The following is a 21,912-nucleotide window of genomic DNA, read 5'->3' on the forward strand; positions in this document are numbered from 1 at the left end:
AGAGAACAGGCTCTGGACGCGCAGGCCCAGCAGCCACAGCTCACCGGCCCAGCCGCTCCGCCGCATGTGGGATCTTCCCGGACCGGGGTACGAACCTGCGTTCCCTGCATCGGCAGGTGGACCCCCAACCACTGCGCCACCAGGGAATCCCTCCCTTGCTGCTTTTAATATTTTTTCTTTGTATTTAATTTTTGATAGTTTGATTAATATGTGTCTTGGCGTGTTTCTCCTTGGATTTATCCTGTATGGGACTCTCTATGCTTCCTGGACTTGATTGACTATTTCCTTTCCCATAGTGGGGAAATTCTCAACTATAATCTCTTTAAATATTTTCTCAGTCCCTTTCTTTCTCTCTTCTTCTTCTGGGACCTGTATAGTTCGAATGTTGGTGTGTTTAATGTTGTCCCAGAGGTCTCTGAGACAGTTCTCAATTCTTTTCATTCTTTTTCCTTTATTCTACTCTGCAGTAGTTATTTCCACTGTTTTATCTTCCAGGTCACTTATCCATTCTTCTGCCCCAGTTATTCTGCTATTGATTCCTTCGAGAATTTTTAATTTCATGTATTGTGTTGTTCATCATTGTTTGCTGTTTAATTCTTCTAGGTCCTTGTTAAACGTTTCTTGATTTTCTCCATTCTATTTCTAAGATTTTGGATCATCTTTACTACCATTACTCTGAATTCTTTTTCAGGTACACTGCCTATTTCCTCTTCATTTGTTTGGTCTGGTGGGTTTTTACTTTGCTCCTTCACGTGCTGTGTGTTTCTCTGTCTTCTCATTTTGCTTAACTTACTGTGTTTGGGGTCTTCTTTTCGCAGGCTGCAAGTTCATAGTTCCCATTGTTTTTGGTGTCTGTCCCCAGTGGCTAAAGTTCGTTCAGTGGATTGTGTAGGCTTCCTGGTGGAGGGGACTGGTGCCTGTGTTCTGGAGGATGAGGCTGGATCTTGTCTTTCTGGTGGGCAGGACCATGTCTGGTGGTGTGTTTTGGGGTGTCTGTGACCTTATTATGATTTTAGGTGGCCTCTCTGGTAATGGGTGGGGTCGTGTTCCTGTCTTGCTAGTTGTTTGGCATAGGGTGTCCAGCACTGTAGCTTGGGTCATTAAGTGGAGCTGGGTCTTAGCGTTGAGATGGAGATCTCTGGGAGAGCTTTTGCTGTTTAATATTATGTGGAGCTGGGAGGTCTCTGGTGGACATTGGTCCTGAAGTCAGCTCTGCCACCTCAGAGGCACAGGTCTGACACCTGGCCAGAGCACCAAGACCCTTTTAGCCACACGGCTGGAACAGGAAACTGTTTCTGTTCAATTCTGGAACAAAGTGGGGTTGGAAAGGGGACTTGATTGGGGTTTTCTTTTCAAAATCCTCTTTAATGAAGCAGGAGTGGGTGAACTAATCCAAAGTGAAGTCTGTTATATCTTGCTGGGGCTTGGAGCTGACATCCTCAGGCTTCTCTTGGTGCCTGCAGAACCGGTAGATCTCTGCACCCACCCACGAGATTCTTAAGAATTTATATAGAGGCCTGAACTGGGTTCATGTAGACCATCCAGATGGTCTCAACAGTGCACTTCTCTCTCAATGCTGTATTCTTGAAAATGGCTCCCTCTTTATTGGCTTTTTAAGAGACATTATCCTGTATGCTAATAGCTTGTGAAATTATTATAATTTCTGCAGTGAGCCTATGTTAAATAAACTGTTGAGAAAGGCAATATCACTTGTTCTTTTTCTTTTTCTTTCTTTCAAAAATATTTATTTATTTATTTATTTATTTTGGCTGTGCCAGGTCTTAGTTGCGGCACACGGGATCTTCATTGTGGCATGTGGGATCTTTAGTTGCAGCATGTGGACTCTTAGTTACAGCATGCATGCGGGATCTAGTTCTCTGGCCAGGGATCGAATCCGAGACCCCTGCATTGGGAGCACGGAGTGTTACCCACTGGATCAACAGGGAAGTCCCCTGCATTATTTTTCAAGGCTTTGGAACCATGCTAGTGATTCTTTTGAGTATGAAATGAAAGGGCATTGGGCTCTGAGTGGGACTAGGTGGACCCAGTGTTATTTGTGTGTTCCAAAATTACAAATTGTGACCTCTCTCTGGAAGAAAAGTCATCATAGGGAGGTTGGGAAGAGTACAGGAAATAATGCTGATAAAGAACTGATACAGTGGCTGGTACACAGCTGTTGCTCAAGAAATGACGACAGCTCAAAGAGATTAATTAGACCTGCTTGGGAAAATAGACATAAAAGCCTGAAAACGATGGATTGGAATGAAGTAGCGTTGACAGCTTAGAGCAGTGCTTCTCATATTTTGATGTACGCAGGAATCACCAGAGGTCTTGTGGAAATGCAGGTTCTGATTCAGTCAGTCTGGGGTGGGGCCTGGGATTCTGTCTTTCTAACAGAATGTCACCCAAATAACAAAGAAGCATGAAATCAACTAGGTAGATTGTGAAACACAAGTCACAGTTCTATTTTGTAAAACAAAGAAACCCTCTCTAATTTCTTAAGATATAAGGTAAGAACAGAGAAAAACCAGGAGGGCCATCTTGTGGAGAAACCTGTCACCAGTGCTAGAGGCCCTCAACCCACTTGAGTGATCTTAGGAAAGATCACTGTGCCTTGTCCAACCATGGACCATCAGGGCTGGATGGCTCACAGGCCCCACCTCCAACCCAGTGGTTTTAGGAGACCGAGGCCCACAGAAGGGAAGGGACTGACCTAGATCACCAGCTAGTTATGGCATCTACAAGGGAGCCTTCCTGGGAGGCTGGAGGCCAGGGGTGGGTGCTGTGGAGTTGAACTTGAAGGATGAAAAGGGGTTGGATAATGGGCCAGTTTGGTCCAGACCGAAATGGCAGTGTGGTGCAGTGAGTTTGAATCCAGCCTCTACCACTATTTGTTGCTGTGACCTTGAAAAGTTATTGGACCCTTCTGAGCCTCAGTTTCCTCATCCATTAAATAGGGGTGACAATGTCTGTTTTGTAGAATTGCTGTGAGGATTAAGTGGGATAATGAATTTAAAAATCCCTGGCCAGAATGTGGGATCATTGAAGGCTGGGGAGGCCTCCTAGAAGAAGCCCATAGAAACTTCTGGGTTTAGAAGCACTGGATGGGTGTGGCCTAGCCTGGGTCAGCGTGGCTGGTCTGGTGGGGACAGCCAGGCTTCTGTCAGTCACTCACTTCCCAAGGGTTTCTCTAATGCTGACTCATGGTCACTTGGGTCTCACCTCCAGGTGCCCCAGGGAAGGTGTGGAGACACAGACTATCTCCAGACAGCAGTGGCTGCAGGAGGAAGATGATAAAGCAGCAGTCACTTCATTCTGCTGGTTCAAGACCATGGACATCAAGGATGGCAGCTGGGCAGCTGTGCCAGCCAACTGCTCCCTGGCACCTCTGCATCCATCAGGGAGGCCAGGGCTTGGAGAGTGACCAACCACCAGCTGTCTGCAGGTTTGGCTCCATCAATGTCCTTTCCACCTACCAGATGTTCATGCTGTGGCTCTTAAATCAGACCAGCTGGGTTAGAACCCTGGCTTCACCACTTACTGTGGGGGGTAGGAAGAGTTATTTACCCTCTCTGTGCTTCAGTTCCTTCAGTTCCTTCCCCATAATCTGCTGGTGATAATGTCCATTTCATAGGGTGGTTTGGGGGACAAAATGAGATAATCCACACAAAGTCTTACCATGGGGCTCATTAACTGTTAGCTATTATCATTATGTTATTTTTCAAAGGCCATTCCAAGTGCTTCCTCCTCCAGGAAGCCTTTCTGATCTACACTAATGACTGAAAGATATTTGTCCTCCTCTGATCCCACAAGAAATAGCAATGACTTCTTGCCTTGGGATAGAGATGCGTGGGACCCCACTATCCCCAAATCTAAAGAGGCTGTAAATGCCTAAAAGGCAAAGAAGAGAAGACATGGGCATCCCCCAGGGTCTGACGTACAACCCATTCTGATATGTTTAATGTGTATCGTTTTGTTTGTACTGTATGTACCTTTGCAAATCTGTGTTGTTTTGTGTGCAAGCATTTTTATTGGTATTGTGTTTTAGGTCTCATTTGGTTGTTTTCCTCTTTCTGCTCAGCACTTGGTGTTTCAATCCATGTTGCTGTAAATACACGTGGTCCTTGCATCTGTAGTTGCATAGTAGTACCACATTTTACCTATCCATCTACTCCCCCAGTGTGGACACTTAGGTTGTTTCCAGCTCCCAGTAACCACAAAACAACCCAGCAACAAAATCCTCTTACATGTCCCCTGATGAGCCTGTAAGAGAAGGAACTGGCTTTTAGGATCAGAGTTCGCTGTGTTTAGTTTCCCTCATTACTGCCAAGACTCTTTGCTGGAATGGCTGCCCCAGGCTACCCCCACCAGCAGTGCACCTGGCCATGACACCTCTCATTCCCCACCACCATTTGGCATTATCCAGTTTTTCTAATTTTTGCCAGTCTAATCGGTGTAAGTGGTATCTCACTGTCATTTTAATTTGTATTTTTCTGATCATGAACAAATCCGACCATCTCTTCATATGCCTGCAGGCTTGCTGAGGTTACTGTTCCTTAAATGCCCACCCAAGTGCTTGGGGTCTGACTTTCAGCTCCTGGGGGCGCCAGACCAGGCTCCCGAGTCGCGAGCCAGGGGCCTGCGGGAGGTCGTGCATCTGGGACCGGGAGGCTGGGACAGCTCGCAGAGGAGACATTCCCAGGGGGACCTGCAGAGCCCCTAGTGGCTCCGAACCGCTGGGCCGTGGGCTGGTCGAGGGAGCCCGTAGAGAGACCCGCAGTCTGGCCCGGGATGGGAGGCGGTCGGGAGGTCGGAGCAGCTGCACCCGCATCATACCCAAGAGCCAAGGAGGGGCGAGGGCTCTGGAGGAGTGGCTGCCGCCTGCACTCCGTCGCTCCCGGGAGCCTCGTCCTCACCCCCAGCTCAGCTCCTCCTCCCTCAGCTCCTGGGCCCAGTCGGGCGGACGGGCCGCTCGCGACCAGGCAGAACACAGAGGAGTTCCGGAGCGGCGGCATGGAGGAGGAGCTGGCGTGGGAGACCCAGGGCCGTGAGTCCGCGGGGTGGGGACCAGGACAGGGGCGGGTAGAGGCCTGAGAGGATGCGCCGCAACCCAGCGGGGGCGACCGAGCCTGAGATCTGCGCGGTCCGCGTGGCCACCTGCGTCTTGGGCTTCTTTGTGGCCCCGAGAGGAACTCGCACCTGGCGGAGGGGACATTGGCTGCTCACCCGGGACTGGGGGTGCTCCCCGCCCTGGAGCGGGGAGCTTGGGTGGAGGAGACATTAGCTCGAAAGAAGATGGGAATACGATCCTTTATTGGGTGCGTACTTTGTGTGCCAGCACTTTCTCTGATCTCCAGGGTAGCCTTCTGGGTAGGACCTACTGTCATCTCCATTTGCGGAAGAGAAAGCTGAGGCACAAAGTGGTTAAACAAGTTGCCCAAGGTCACACAGCCTTAAAGTGGTAGAAATGCTGAGGGTTCCAGCTCCCTTAGAATGTCGGGGCTGGATGGGGAGTGGAGGAGGTATGGTGTGCTGCAGGGGGGATCAGGGCACCTCAGAGCCCCCTCCAGGAGTGTGCCTGGCTGCTAGGGCCTCTGGGCCAGGCAGTGGCATCCCTGTGGACATCAGCCAGCTTCGGGGACCTTTGGCTGCACTGCCTGGTAAAGGGAGAGAAGGACTGTGCCATTTTCCTCACTGGGATGCAGATGGGAGTGGGGGTTCTGTCAGGTGCTAAGCCTTCCAAACAGGTACAGGGTTCTGCTTGGGGCAGACATCACTTGAGCAGGCCCTTCAAGAACGTGCAGCAATGGATCATTGGGGTGCGCGGGAGGGAATTCTGCGCAGAGGACCCAGCATAGGCACAGGCTCAGAGGCCAGAGTGCAGTGTGTGTCTGTTGTGGCCAGAAAGAGGATGCATGGATTGAGATGCATGGAAGAGATGAGACTAAAGTTGATTTCACTGGCGCTCTCCAGGGCCTGCATGCTCTCCTTCAGGCTCTTGGCTGTTTGCCAACACAAACCAGGCCACTCTCCCAGGTTTCCGTCAAGAGAAAGGGAGTCAGAGCTGGTAGGAATCTCTACAGATCACTTTTTCACCCTCCCCTGATTCTACAGTGGAACTGAGGCCCCCAAGGGGGATGTTTCCTGCTGTTAGAAAGTGGCAGTGCGGGAACTAAACCCCAGCTTCCCTAAGCTTACGCCTAGAACTGCCAGATCTTTTGCTGAACCTGGATCGTGGTGGTTTTCGTCCAAGAGTTTAAGGAAAGGAATGCTCAGGACACAGTTGCTTCCCGGAGGTGTTTGAGATCTGAGAGGGATTCTTCCAGAAGGACCCTCTCCTCCCCTATGGGAAAGGCAGACCCTTTTAGGGGTGAGGAAGGGTGGCGCCATCAATGGGGACCACACTTGGAAGGAAATGTTTCCCCCTTTCCCCTGAAGTATTGACATGAAGCTCCCCCTGTCCCCATACACCTCTTTCCTGCCATTTACCTGAGCTTGTGGTTTGGTTTTCCAGGGAACAAATGAGTCTCAACTGGGGCCACATCTTATATAGTTCAAAAGCCCTGAAGAGACTTAATGACTTGTGTGTCACTTATTCATTCAGCAAATATATGCCAGGGCCTGAATTTAGGGATATAGTAGTTAACAAGTCAGACAAAAATCTCTCCCTTCATGGGCTTATATTATAATGGGGGAAGCAGACAATAAAGCTAATAAATATGTAAATATAGCATAGGCCAGTGGTGAGGGGTGGTGTGGAGAAAAGCAGGGCAGGGAGGTGGGTAGGGAGGGTGTTTCCTTGATTGGGGCTTCACTGGCTCAGAGAGCCCTGAACGAAGGAAGCCCCACCCCACCCCCAGGTCTTTGGCCACCAGAATTTATTCTCTGACCCTTTGTTTTGGAGGAATAATAGTGATGATGACGATGGTACTATTTGCCAGATACCCTGCTAGGAGCTTTTCACGTACTTATATCCAATCATTACAATAACCCTGCAGGGCAGCTCATGTCCCCATTTTGCAGATGAGGAAACTGAGGCACAGAAAAATTAAGTAACCTAAGTCACGCAGCCAGGAAATGGCTCAGCCACGGGCAGCAGCTCTGAGGTCCATAGGTTGCATCTGTGAGGCCTCAGAAAGCCCTAAACCCTCTCCTGTATTTGGAAAGCCACGTGGAATTTATCTGGAAAAAACAAATTGATGGCAGGCTTCTCTGTCACTTTAACGCATCCCAGCCTTCCCTGCCAAGACACTGGCGACCTGTCCCTGGATACACAGAGGGGCTGGGTCTGGACATTTGCAGTGGACCAAATGTGCAGGATGTAGGCTCAGCAGCAATAAAACCTCAAATTACATGCCCTGTACTGATTGTGTAAAGGGCCAGCCAATATTGGGTTGGCCAAAGAGTTCATTCGAGTTTTTCTGTAAGATGTTACGGGAAAACCCAAACGAACTTTTTGGCCAGCCCAATATTTGTCCCTTGTGCTTGTGTATCTAAGCCTTTCTGAAGTGGGGACAGGCATCTGTCAGCTTGGGGATTTTCAGTGTCACTCATGGAAGCAGAGTTTTGTGGATTCCTCCATGTGCTCAGCTTTGGGCCCACTGTGAAGTGTGAGTGGGCTGGCAAGTGTCAGGTGTGGCCAGAGCCCCCAAGGAGCTTGAGGTCCAGCCAAAGAGACCGGACATCCTTATAAGCCAAGAGCAGTCAGGATGACGGCAGCATGGGGTTCTGGTGAGATGAGCCCTGGACCACGTCGTCAGGCCTGAGTCCCCCTGGCCTGGCCACCAACCCTCTGAGCCCACCGCTGGCCATGGCAAGGGGCTGGAAGCGGGGCTTGGAGGTTCCTTCTAGTCTGAGACTGAGATGAAGGTGCAGCGACAAGGATGAGAGGAGTGCAGAGACCACAGAGAAGGCAATCAGAGAGGGCCCCACAAGCAGGAGGCGAAAGCTGGTTAGGATTAGGGGATGAGGAGAGAAGAGGTGGAGGGACGAGGACAAAGAAGCCGGGTGAACACGCGCCTCTGGCCTCGCCCGGGCCTGACGCAGTGGGTGGCTCGGTAAATCCTGGCTGCCTTCTTCACTGATGGAGCATGGGAAAGGTGGTTATCGACTCCAGTGGGAATGAATTGCATTCCCTTCCTCAAGAACAGCAATAGCAGTCAGGACAACTGGATGACAGGGCACCTCTGAGAGGGGAGGGGCACACACCTGGCTCCTGTGGATGGTCTTGCCCACGGTCTCCCAGCTTTAGGGTTCTGCCAAGTCCTGGTCACGTGGACATGAGGTGCGCTGGAAGGAAAAGCAGCCTGTCTGGGGAAGTCTCCAACATTAAGAAAGAGGAGAAGCATCCACCCACCATTCTGAGCTGGAAGACCCCCTGCCTAGGAGACATTCAAGCCAGGGAGGGGCTGTTCCCCGATCCTCCTTACACAGTGTCGGGGGTCCTCCGCCCTCATCCTGCACCTCTTTTTGTCCCAACAGTGCTTTCTCTGGAGAGGCGGCTCCATGAGGCTGCCCGCCGGAACCACGTTGGGAGGATGAAGGAGCCGATCGGGAGGAGAGTACACATCAGGCCAGAAATCACGTGTGTAAAGGGGCTCCGGCTGGGAATAATGCTATAGTGTCACCTCCATACAGGAGGGACAGTTCCCGGAGCCTGGGGCAGGCACATCGGCACGCGTTAACTTGGGGGAGGCTCAGGCCCTGGCCTCCTTGTCCACTTAGTCTCAAAATCTCTGAGGCCCAAAGTCAGGGTCAGGATTCCAGTGCTCTTAACTCTTAATCCTTGTGACCCATCCAGAAGACTCCTCCAAGAAACAGATTTAGAGTCAGGAGGGCAGGGGGTCAAAGGTCAGGAGTCGGAGGCTGGCAGATAGGGACAGGCACCTGGAGAGACAAAGGTGGCCTGGTGCCTCTGGTCAGAAATCCAGGGGTTCTGGACCAAGGGAGGCTGATGTGTCAGTTGCAATTTTTTTTTTTTTTTTTTACAGTGTTTTGTTTTAAAATCTTTATTGAATTTGTTAGAATATGGCTTCTGTTTTATGCTTTGGTTTTTTGGCCACAAGGCATGTGAGATCTTAACTCCCCGACCAGGGATCCAACCTGCACCCCCTGCACTGGAAGGCGAAGTCTTAACCACTGGACCGCCAGGTCCCTGAGGCATCCTCCCAACGTGGTTCCGGCGGGCAGCCTCATGGAGCTGCCTCTCCAGAGGAAGCACTGTGTGGACAAAAAGGGGTGCAGGAGGAGGGCGGAGGACCCCCAACACTGTGTAAGGAGGATTGGGGAACAGCCCCTCCCTGGCCTGAATGTCTCCTAGGCAGTTCAGTTCTCTGAGGGCCCGCTGTGCCTACTGAGTGTGTAAAACTGTTGTGGGCCCAGGCCTGCCCTTGGCCTGGTGGGGAGGCAGGCCAGGCCTCAGGGAAGGGTGCAGGTGGGGTGGTTCGCAGCCCCGCTGGAGAAGGGGGCAGAGGGAAAAGCCATTCTTCTGGCTGGGGACACTGGGGATGGGCCTGGGTACCACGTGGGGTAGGCTCTCCATGTGCTGGGGCTTCTAGCTGTCAGGAGCATCTTAGAGGAGATGCCAGGGCCTGGGTGAGAGGTCAGTGGAGGCTGAAAGGGTTGGATGCAGGATTCCTGACTGCAGCAGTTATCCTCTGTCTGGTTTGATGTGACAGGGGTACAACTTGGGTCTTCACAGCCTGCCTAGGGCTCAGTAATAGTAGCAGGAATTCTAGGGTGTGTCTGGTGTATTTTGGTTTTCAGAGCACTCATCTACCTGTTTCCTGTCTCCCATGACTCTCCTCCCCCAGCCTTGGGCCTTGACCCTTTTCATTCCCATTCCCTCTCCCCTGGAGAGGGGAGGAGAGCAGGGAGGATTGGTCCTATTTCTAGATGGAGGCAGGTACAGAGGAGGGCAGCAAGTCACCTTAGGTCACACGGCACATTATGGGTGACTGGAGCCTTGGTCTCATCTCCTGGACAAGCACTTGCAAGGAAACATGGACTTGCAAGTTGGACTTGCATCTTATGGATGATAGGATGCTAATGACAGATTCATTCATTCATTTACTCGTTGAATGATTCATTTGTTCAATAAGTATTAAGGGCTTACTCTGTGCTGGCACTGTGCTAGGTGATGGGGACAGCAGAACCCATGGCAGACATGGTCCCAGCCCTCTTGGAGCTGATAGTCTGGTGGGGGAAAACAGACATTAAATAGAGTATCTCACAAATAGTTCATTCCCACTGTCACAATCTGAAAGCATGTGGGTGTCAGAGGGGCCTTCTCGGCCAGAAGTCCTCCCAAGGAAGTGGCATTTTTGTGGGAGCCAGTGAAAAAGGGCAGTGTTTTCAGGCAGAGGGGACAGAATGGGAAAGGAAGGGACAGCTCGTCCCCAGAGAGACCACACAGAAAATTAGTGTTTTCTTTTGTTGCCCCATCACATGCTGAAAACTCTGGAGGGAAGTGGGTTCATGGGTTGGAGGCTGGCCTCCCCCAGGCCTGCTCAGATGTGCTGAGGGCCAGAGGCCAGGGTGAACTGCCAGGGCGGTCTGACAGTGAGTTTGGGGGTGGGGGGTAGGTCAGAACCCTTCAACCCTGTTCTGAAGGAAGGAGGGGACAGAACCCAGGCACTCAGGATTCCTCAGGGACTTGGAAAATAATCCTCAGACACAGGTGGCTGCCCAGCAGAGGGAGCAACAGGAACAGACTTAGAGACAGGATGTTGTCTGGCATTTCTGAGAAGCAGTGCCAGGCCATGCAGGGCCTCATAGGCCCAAGGTTTAGGCGTTTGATCCAAGAGCAGTGGGAAGCTGGGAAGAGTTTTAGGTGGGGGACAGACGGATCTAGACATGGTGTTTTACTACATTCATTTCAGCAGCTGCAGAGTGGAAGAGGAGGGGGTCAGAGTGGGGCTGTGGCCCCAGCCGACTGGTCACCAGAGCCAGCAAAGGTCCTTCCGCCCCGCAGACCAGCTGTCCTGGCCGGGAGGTAGGGAGGCTGTGCAAGGTGGGCCAGGCAGCCAGCTGGTGCCTCACAGGTTTCCTCTCCCTCCTGGCAGGTGGGCAGGGTGGCCCTGCACCGGGCTGCGGGCGCAGGGCACGAGCAGGCTGTGCGGCTGCTCTTGGTGTGTGTGCATGTCCGTCTTCCTGTCTGTCTCAGGGTGGGGCAGGGGCATCAGAACTCATTCTGGGTCTATGAGCCAGCTGTCATTGCCGAGGTTGTCACTGATACACAGACGAACAGGTGCAGGCTGGGCAGTGGGTGAGTCTTCAGGGGCCAATGACACTGTACCAATCCTACTTTCCCTTTGCACAGTCATAAAGATCTCTTCATTTTCAAGGGCCTTTCAGTTCTCAGCCTTTTCAGTCCCTCGTGATGTCATGTGAACAGGGAGAAATATGGGCTGTAGAACAGGTAATTGGGTGGGTTGACAAAGGCCTCATTAGTAAAGCCATCGGGAGGGAGGTCTCTCATGATATGCCACAGGGCTCTGCCCTGGCAAACACTAACCCACAACCTGGATAAAGACTAACAGTCTTACTTAACAAGTTGGCAGGGAGCACACTGCTAAGAGAGAGAGCAGAATAATAACAAGGTCTACAAATTTATCTCTACGGGTTTGGATAAAGAGCTGAATCTGACAACGGCATTTGACAGGGATACATTTTAAAAAAATTATAAACTTCTCTGCAGAAACTTAGCTTCCATGGAAATACTTTTCTTTGTCCTGACTTCTCTTTGCTCTGAGGCCCCACCATGAAGGGGGCTTGATTACAAGTCAGGGCTGGGGGTGGGGCAGCAACACCTACCTCCCCACTCCCTCACCCCATCTCCTCCCTGCTCCTGCTTAGGCCTGATTTAGAGATGGCCCTGGAAGGAGAGTGTCTGGTTTCCTTAGTCTGAGTGTCCCAATAAACCACTGGAACTTCTTGCATCAGCCTTTTGCCCACAAAGACCCTCACTGTTGGGACTTCCCTGGTGGCATAGTGGTTAAGAATCCACCTGCCAATGCAGGGGACGCGGGTTCGAGCCCTGGTCCGGGAAGATCCCACATGCCGCGGAGCAACTAAGCCCATGCGCCACAACTACTGAGCCTGCGCTCTATAGCCCGTGAGCCACAACTACTGAGCCTATGTGCCACAGCTACTGAAGCCCGTGCGCCTGGAGCCTGTGCTCCACAACAAGAGAAGCCACAGCAAGGAGAAGCCTGCGCTCCGCAATGAAGAGTAGCCCCCGCTCGCCGCAACCAGAGAAAGCCCACGTGCAGCAAGGAAGACCCAACGCAGCCAAAAATAAGTAAATAAATAATTTTTTAAAAAAGACCCTTACTATCACCACCATGCTCTGTTATTTCTTCCTTGAGGGACTGAGTGAGAAAAGAAGATATGAGGGAGAATAGCAAGAGAGGGTGCTTACAAATCTTCTCTGTTTCCTTTGCAAACAGCAACAAATACGTTTTGAAAAATAAGAAGGCTGGTAAGCGTGCCTACTTTAATAACAGGAGGGTAGAGGAGACACTGGAGAAGGGAAATCCTGTTGTTGGGGGGAAGGTCTCTAGTGAAAAGCCACAGGGCTCTGTCCTAGATAGCTCCTGGAACTAGGACAGTGAGGTACCTTGGGGTTCCCACAGGCAAGAGGCTCTGTCTCCCATGACTCTCCTCCCCCAGCCTTGGGCCTTGACCCTTTTCATTCCCAAGCTCCTGTGGGCTTCTCCCCTTGGACTCTGTCCTTCGTCAGCCAGCCAGCCCCCAGTTACTGATATTCTACCAGTAGCTGAGCTCTGAGCCAGTGCTGGGTCTCCTGGCCTCTTTGGTTCTAGCTGAGACCAGAGTTCCCATCTGAGGTGCTATGGTGGGTCCAGCACCTTCCCAAGGTTTCAGGAGGAAGGGCTTAAATTCTCGTGGTCACTCTTGACTCTTACTTCCAGCTTCTGCTCGGTTTTCGCCGTCCTCTTGAAATTTTGCACATAGTCCTTTGTCTCTACCTTGGCATCACCCCTAACATGGATCACAGTCCTTCTCCCCACTTTCCATAGAGACCCCATTCACACACTTTGATATGGGGCAGGCTTTCCAAAATAAGAGGTGGAGGGGATTTACATTACACACAAAAACAATGTAAAAATCCTAAAATCCTCTCTTTGACATTCCTGTTCTTTATTATTTTCTTTCCTTTACCATATGCTTTCTTTTCTTCTTTATTTTAAATTTATTTTTTACATTGAAGTATAGTTGATTTACAATGTTGTGTTAATTTCTGCTGTACAGCAAAGTAACTCAGTTATACATATACATACATTCTTTTTTATACTATTTTCCAATATGGTTTATCCCAGCACACTAAATATAGTTCCCTGTGCTATACAGTAGGACCTTGTCCATCTATTCTATATGTAACAGTTTGCATCTACTGACCCCAGACTCCCAGCCCATCCCTCCCTCCTCCCCCCACACCTTGGCAACCACAATTTTGTTCTCTGTACCATTCCTGTTCTTTAAAGTCCCTTGGTCCTTTCCTTGTCTTGGGCTTGGCCTCTTCCCCTGCCCCACTTTCAATGCTGTTATTGTCTGCACCGTCCCCGCCCTGCCTCCAAATTCCTGCCATCATGCCCAGTCAGTCCTTTCTGGGTTTCACCTTTCATCCCAACCACTTGTCACAGCTTTTACCCAAACCCAGTTCTGTCCCTAAGAGGGATTCTGGTGCCAACCACTAAGACCCCTTTTCCTGGTACCCCCCCAGAAGCTCTTTGAGGAGCCAAGTGGGGAAGTGGTTGTGACTAGGGTGCTCTGTGCAGGTGCTGGGGTGAGGCACCCTTTCCCCCAGAGGTCCAGACTGTGAAATTGAGGCTGATTCAGGACTAGGCCAACCCTGTTCTTCTGGCAGCTTAGAGTGTGCTGGGGATGAGGACACATCAGGGACACTGATCCCTTAGCCCTTCCTGAGGTGGGCTCTGCATTTCTGCTCCCAGCTGGACTTGGGAGCATTTTCCCACTGCAAGCCTGCTTATGCTTGTGGGGAGATTCTGTGGCCCATCAGTACCAGGTCACCCTGTGGGCTCATTCTATGAATGACAGGCCGTTGGCCTCACCAGGGGACCCAGAGCCACACATGACCCTGTTTCTGTGGGAAAATATGTTCTGGTCTTTGAACGCCCAACTTAGAGACAAACTTTGGGGCTGTCCAAAGCTGAGGGAGGCCAGTGCGGTCTGTAGGCAGAAGGTGGTGATGATCTCCCAGGCCTCTGTTCTGCTCAGACCCTGCCACATCCCACCACACTCAAGGAAAGACAGAGAAAAACCACTTCTAAGAGGGTGGCTGGCTGTCAGTGCATCCTGGGAGGTGAGTTTGGAGGCCTGGGGGTGCTCTTCACAGAGAAGGAAAGACTCAGTAGAGGTGGGGATGAAGCGTGCCCTCAGATGCAGAACCCCACGAAGATGGAGGGCAGTGCAGGGGCTCTGGTGACCTGGAAACACTTTGCAGATGTTGAGGAAGAGCATCCTGCAAATAGGATCTGGGCTGCCATCAAAAGAAGGCCTAGATCTATTTTCAGTTGCTCCAAAGGGCCAGTAGGGTGGAAAGCACAGGGATGCAGATTTCAATTCCGCATGAGGAGGGACTTTTCACGGTGAGAAGTGTTTGACGGTGCAGTGGTTGTCTTGTGCAGCAGCGAGATGCCATCCCTTCATGTGCGCAGACCTAAGCCATCTGCCTGGAGGATGTTTCGCAGGAGATTCAAACAGTTGATTCTCAAATGCCAGTCCAAGGTGAGGTCTTCACCTGTTACAGCAAATCAGAAAATTAGAACAATGCCGTGTATGTTTCATGAAGCTGTATTTGGAAAGAGTATACTCTGAGATCAGCTCCTTCCAAACTTTTTTGTGGTAAAACGGTCCATCTTTGTGAACGGGTGGTGAGAGGAGATGGCAGCTCTTTTATTTTTAAGGTTTATTCGGTATCCCCACAAAAGTTTGCAGTTGTTGGGAGAGTAAATCCTCAGAGTTATCACAGGGAGAAAATCTTTTTCCCTTTTTTCTTTTCTTTCTTTTTATTGTATCTATGTGAGAAGATAGCTGTTAGCTGAACCTACTGTGGTGATCATTTCACAATATATGTAAATCAAACGGTCATGTTGTGTGCCTTAAACTTATACTGTGATGTATGTCAATTATTTGTCAATAAAACTGGGGGGGGAAATGTTTGCAATAGTATATCAGCCTCTGTTTAAAACAATTTTCTGAACTCTAAATTCCTAAGGCCCAGAGCTCCCTGGCCTGGGTGGCACTTAAGGTCCCTTATGGTTACACGATTGTGCAAAGCACACTTGGGCTCAGGTGGCACAGCCACGCCCCCTCATAGTCTCCTCCCTCCACCCCCGCCCCCCACCCCCAGCCATGTCCTCTCCCCAAGTTTGGGATGAATGCGCTTCTCCTGTCTGCCTGGTTCAGCCACTTACGGATCCTCCAGATCCTGGTCAACTCCGGGGCCAAGATCCACTGTAAGAACAAGGTAAGGCCTCAGCTGGCAGCCCACTTGCCCGCTCTCTACGTCCTGCTGCACAGGGCTGCCCCCACCTCTGCTGCCTGTCCCATCACTGCCCCCTCTGTCCCCTCATGTGCCTCTGCCTGCCCCAGCTTGCCTCGACCCTCTGAGAAGCGTCCTGAACCCCCACCTGAGCTCAGCCTTGTGAAGCTGGGACCCTCACTACTTCCACTGGGGCTGGGAGAAGGGCCTGGGGATGCCTCTTTCGTCAGCATTGAAAGCCCCTGGCTTCTGATCCCCCTACTCTTTACCACTCTGTGATGTTGAGACAGTCCCCAGTCTTCTGGCCAGCCTCTTGTTCACAAAGGGGAATTAAAGAAACACCCTCAGAAGATTAAATGAGAAGGAGGTAGGGCCTTCTCCCTCCCACGGGGCCCCGGCTCCCTTGCGGTCAGTATGGCCAGGTAGAAGGAGCAAAGCACCATTTACCAAACTCTGGGACCTTGGGCAAATTATTTTACCACCCTGAGCCTCACTTTTCCCATTTGGAAATAAGAGTGCTAGTACCCATCTCTGAGCTGAGGCAGAAGTAATTGCAGTGCTTTGTCTAAAGTACCCGGCCCAGTGCCTGGCACGTTAGCGACCCTGGCAGTCCCCCGTTGCTCACTGGTGTGTGCTATGGTTTGAGGGAGGAGAGCCCCAGGGAGTCAAGAGTGCCCAGAATCCCTGAACTGGTGTCTCAACTTTTAGGGGGTTGGTGGCCCTTATGAAAATGCAAACATTTCTGGGCCAAATACCTTCAGCCAGGAGTTCTCAACTTTGGTCCTTAGAGAGACAGAATTTGGGGATCCATGAACTTTGAAGGGAAAACAAGGACCTTTTTTTTTTCTAAACTGCCCCCTGCTTAAAATTTTAGCATTTCTTTCCATGATGAATGCAGGTAGAATTAATATACCTGTGACATTGTCTCTAAGACAAAATGTAGCTCTTTTCATATCACATTACAGTTTTTGCAGTTATCTCAAAATACTGTTTACGCTCATATCATTACTTTGAAATCATGGCAGTAGTTATTAGACCTTTCACTAGATCTTGTTGTTTAATGGATCAATAAAGCATATATGCTACTAGATAAAAAATTTGGGTTTTAATATTTTGATAATTCTATTTCAATATCATTGTTTTTCTTTTCTGGTAGGCAGAATACTGTCCGCCCCAAGATGTCCATATCCCTCTCCCTAGAACCTGTGGACTCTAGAACCTAACATGGCAAAAGGAATTTTTCTGATGTGATTAAGTTAAGGACCTTGAGATGGGGAGACTATTCTGGATTATCCACATGTGCCCACATGTCCTTTTAGGGGAAAGAAGGAGGGAGGCAGGAGAGTCAGAGAAGGAGATGTGATTGAAGGAAGCAGAGGTTGGAGTAATGTGACCCACAAGCCAAGGAATGCAGGTAGCCTCTAGAAGCTGGAAAGGCCAGGAAATGGATTCTCCTAGAAACTCCAGAAGAGGAGCAGCCCTCCCAGCCCATTTTAGACTTTAGACCTCCAGAACTGTAAGATAATAGATGGGTGTTCACCAGACACCAAAAAGGACCATGGCACACAGGAGGTCTGCCCTATACCATTGTTAGGATCTTGTTGGCAGTGGTAGAAATGTCTGACAGCTCTCAGTGAAGGATACCCCTAGGCTATGGGCCACAGGATCCAAGCCCAGAGTGTGGGATCCAAGCCCAGTTTCAAGCTGAGGGCCCTCCTGTCCAGTCCTGCCTGTCTGGCTTAGCCTTAGAGAGAGTCTCAGTGGTCTTGCAGAATCCAGTAGCTGTTGCGATGAAATTTGCTATCAACACAGAATGAGCCTCAGTGTTCTAGAATGAGGGAGGTGAGGTCTTAAGTGTGTGTGGAGGGCAGGGCTCTGAGTAGTGGATCTTCTAGTTAAGCAGGTCCACTCCATATTAGTTTTCTGTTTTTGGTAACAAACCACTCTAAAATGTAGTGGCTTAAAGTAACATTGATTTATGATTTTTCATAATATCATTGGCTGGTCAGTTCCTCCGGCCTTGCCTGGGCTCACTTATGAGGACACAGTCAGCACATGTCTGGGGCCTCTGCAGGAAGAGGGAACGTCACAGATGGTGTGGCCAGTGTCTCCAGGTGGTAGCTGACATTCATGGAGACTTCCTTCTGTGACAGCCCCAGGACATCAAAAGAGCAAGAGTAGAAGTAGCAAGGTTTCTTGAGATATTATTTCTACCGCATTCTACTGGTCAAAGCCCATCACAGGGTCAGCCTCGTTTCAGGGGGAGGAAAATATCGGATTCCTCCTCTTGATGTGAAGAGTAGCACAGTCCTGTTGCTTGATCTTGGGACAGTTTCTCAGTCCATCCTGTTTTTCATGACCTTGCCACTTTTGAAGAGTACTGGTCAAGTATTTTGTAGCATATCCTTCAATTTGGTTTTGTCTGATGTTTTTCTCATGATTAGATTGGGGTTATGGAATTTGGGGAAGAAGACCCCACAGGTCAAATGCCCTTCTCATTACCTCCTATCAGGGGGCATGTGATACCATTGTGATTCGTCACTGGTGATGGTCTCTTGATCCAGTTCTGACACCAATTCCAATGTGTGTTTTTTCCAGATCACCAAGCAGTTAACTCAGTTCCCCGTGGACACTGACCGGGAGTCCACAAATTTAACTCACTTCTGACACTACTTGGAGATAGTGTCAGATTCTGCCGGTTAAGGGTTCAGTCCTACAAGACTGCCCACGCTTTGGATGTCAATCACAAGCCCAGGTGGTTGCCTAGCTATATAATTGCCTGTAAATCAGAAGTTCCCACGACCCCCTCCCCAGGTTCGGTTAATTGCTAGAGCGGCTCTCAGAACTCAGGTAACCGGTTTACTTACTATATTTCTGGTTTATTACGAAGGATATTAAGGATATGAATCATCAATGGCCAGATGAAGAGATGCATAGGGCGAGGTCCTGAACGCAGGTGCTTGTGTCCCCACGGAGTTTGGGACCCGGCACATGGATGTGATCTGATTCACCAACCTGGAAGTTCTCCAAGCCCTGTCCTTTTGGGGTTTTAATGGAGGCTTCATTACATAGACTTGATAGATTAAATTCTCAGCCCTTGGTCATTGACTGAACCTCCATCCCCTCTCCTCTCCTCAGAGGTGAGGAGGTGGGACTGGAAGTTCCAGCCCTCTAATCACTGTTGGTTCCCCTGGCAACCAGCCCCCCATCCTTTATTTACTTAGGGGCTTCAAGTCACCTCGTTAACATCATAAAAGACACCTTTATCACTGTTACCATTTAGGAGATTCCTAGGGTTTTAGGAGCTCTGTGCCAGGAGCCAGGACAAAGACCGAATATATATTTCTTATTATAAATCATAATATCAAGCTTGATCACTTGGTTAAAGTGGTGTCTGCCAGGTTTCTCCACTGGAATGTTAGCATTTTTCCCTTTCCATACTCTATTGTTAGAAACTCTTTGTCGTTTTAATTTGCATTTCAATAATGACTAATGATGTCATATATTTTTTCATGTGCTTATTTGTCATTCCATATATCTTCTTTGGTGTGCAGATTATTTTTTAATTGGGGTAATTTCTTATTGATGAGTTTTTAGAGTTCTTTGTAGATTTTGGATGTATTTCAAAATAAATTGCAGACATCAGTGTATTTCCCTCTAAATATGTCAGCATGCGTATCATTAACTAGAGTTCAAATTCTTTGTATACAATGAAATACAAGCTGAGTCTTTTTTTTTTTTTTTTTTTGCGGTACACACTGTTTTTTTTTTTTTTTTTTTGTGGTCTCACTGTTGTGGCCTCTCCCGTTGCGGAGCACAGGGTCCGGACGCGCAGGCTCAGCGGCCATGGCTCACGGGCCTAGCCGCTCTGCGGCATGTGGGATCTTCCTGGACAGGGGCATGAACCCATGTCCCCTGCATCGGCAGGTGGACTGTCAACCACTGCGCCACCAGGGAAGCCCAAGCTGAGTCTTTAAAAAAATCTTTATTTATTTATTTATTTATTATTTGGTTGCACCAGGTCTTAGCTGTGGCTTGTGGGCTCCTTAGTTGTGGCTCCAGGGCTCCTCATTTTAGCTGCAGCTTGCCAGCTCCTTAGTTGTGGCATGTGAACTCTTAGTTGCGGCGTGCATGTGGGATCTAGCTCCCTGACCAGGGATGGAATCTAGGCCCCCTGCATTGGGAGTGTGGAGTCTTATCCACTACACCACCAGGGAAGTCCCTACACACTGAAATTTGACAAGTGCTACTCCTCTGTAACCCAAACCACTGTCAAGATGTAGAAGACTGTTCCATTGATTTTTATGACCCATTGATGGTTACAATCTATTTGGAAAAGTACTCCAAATAATCTAGCTGTAATGCAAGGCCAGGGTAGAAGCTCTGGACTATAAACACAGGATTTGCAAACCTCCCTCACTTAAATATTGCTTCTGGGGCTAAGAGACCTTCAATAAAGCGAAGCACAATAAGCCTGTATTATCCTAACTTGACCTATGAGGAAATGGGCGCTCAGAGAGGTATAGGTAACTTGCCGAAGACCCCAGAGCTGATAAATGCTGGAGCTGGGATTTGAACTCTGGCATCCTGAGTCCCACCAGCCCCCGTGAGGCTAAGTGGGTCCTGTGGATGTCCCAGGGGCCTATCCCCATTTTCAGTGTGGTTTCCTTTGGAAAGCTGTTCTGATCCCAAACACTCATTGTCTGGGAGACAGCCAGTGTGTGAGCAAGGCCTCCCTTCGCAGACTGCAGGGACCACCCTGGGCTTGTTTCCAGGACAGCCTGACCTTACTGCACTGCACAGCCCAAAAAGGCCATGTGCCAGTGCTGGCGTTCATAACAGAGGATCTGGAGGACATGGCCCTGGACCACGCTGACAAGGTGAGTGTGGCCTCAAGGCTGTGTGTCCTTCCCATCGGGCTTGGGATTCCTGGGGCCTCTCCTGTACATTCCTTGAGTGCATCCCTTGAGCCATGGGTAGTGCAGACTGGACCCCACCTCAGGGAGTTGCTGGTCTAGAAGGGGCGTTAGGCACAAATGAGCAGGACGCCAGCAGCACATAGTCACTTCCCTCAGAGAGACTCTGATATGGACTAGACAGGTTAGAGAAGGGAGACAGTGCTTTCTGCTTCCTGGAGGAGGTGGAATTTGGTAAATGAATAGATTTCATCAGTAAGATTAGAAAGCAAGGGGCATTCCAGATGGAGGAGAGACAATTGCTAGAGCTTTAGAGGAAAAGGGCTTTTGGTGTGTGAGTTCAGATGGGTTAGAATCTTGGGAATGAAGGCCTGAGAGGTTGTTCGGGGCCTTCATGGAGATCTCAACCCGCAGCCTCAGGAATGGGTCCTTTATTCAGGAGCCACAGGGGGATTTCAGTGGGGGAGGGACCCACCAAGTGGGGTCTTGTTGGGAAGACGGTCTGGGCTTTCCAGGCACGGTGTATAAGGCAAGGTGGGGGAGAGTGTCTGGAGCACTGCAAGCCCAGTGTGGTTGGGAAACTGAGGCCAGGTGGGCAGGGCGAGGAAGATTCACTTTCTTCTCCTCCCCCGCCAGCTGGGAAGGACAGCATTTCATCGGGCTGCAGAGCACGGGCAGCTGGATTCTCTGGACTTCCTTGTGGGCTCTGGCTGTGACCACAGTGTCAAAGACAAGGTACTGTAACCATGGGTCCCAGGGGGAGGGCCGGGCTCTGGGCTCCTGACCGGGGTGGTCACGGGCAGCTCACCTGTGTCTACTGTCAACTGCAGCATGCTAGAGGGGCTGGTGGCCCAAAGACCAGCGTGTGTCTGATGCTCATGCAGCAGGCATTTTTTGAGCACACACTATGGGCCAGCCGTGTGCTATGGGTGAAGAGCACAAAGATGCCCAAGACATAGTTTCTTAATCAAGGAATTCAACCACAATGCTAGGAAAGAGCTGTGAGCCAATGTGGGGAGCCAGGATGGCAAATCTGATTGGTTGGTAGTGATGCCTGGAGTGGGTTTGAGCGGGGCTGTGATTCCACTGGGGATGTCTGTTGCTGGGGGGAATGGGGAGGAGTTGGGGGACGGTAGCCACATGCCTACTGGTTATTTGCTTTCTTTGTGTTTTAGTAATCTACTATGATTATGGCAAAAGTAGGATGAGACCGCTGAGGAGGGAGCAGTTCATTCATGGTGGAGAGCTTATAAGCAGGAATTCACCTATCTGAGAATAGATGAGGGGTTGGGACCCAAGGGGACTACCCTACAAATGACTTGTATCAATGGACCATTGCTAATCATTAGGCAAATGTGTTGCAGCAAATTCTAAACAGTGCTTCCAACAAAGGGAAGAATTCCACTGTTAATTTTCTGATTAATATGCTTGGCTAGGATACAAGGAGTTCTGTTTACAAAGCTAGTGACA

General features: G+C 50.0%; 1 protein-coding gene across 1 annotated transcript in view; it reads left to right on the plus strand.

Annotated features, from left to right (window-relative positions):
- Nucleotides 1-21,912, plus strand: part of ANKDD1A (ankyrin repeat and death domain containing 1A) — an 80,783-nt gene that overhangs the window by 40,219 nt on the left and 18,652 nt on the right. The window contains 4 exon segments of the mRNA XM_060151848.1: nucleotides 3,229-3,445; nucleotides 15,395-15,511; nucleotides 20,302-20,406; nucleotides 21,079-21,177. Coding sequence (XP_060007831.1) covers nucleotides 15,419-15,511; nucleotides 20,302-20,406; nucleotides 21,079-21,177 — 297 coding nt within the window. The 5' untranslated portion in view covers nucleotides 3,229-3,445; nucleotides 15,395-15,418.

The sequence above is a fragment of the Lagenorhynchus albirostris genome, chromosome 1 (assembly GCF_949774975.1).
Source record: "Lagenorhynchus albirostris chromosome 1, mLagAlb1.1, whole genome shotgun sequence".
NCBI lineage: Eukaryota > Metazoa > Chordata > Mammalia > Artiodactyla > Delphinidae > Lagenorhynchus > Lagenorhynchus albirostris.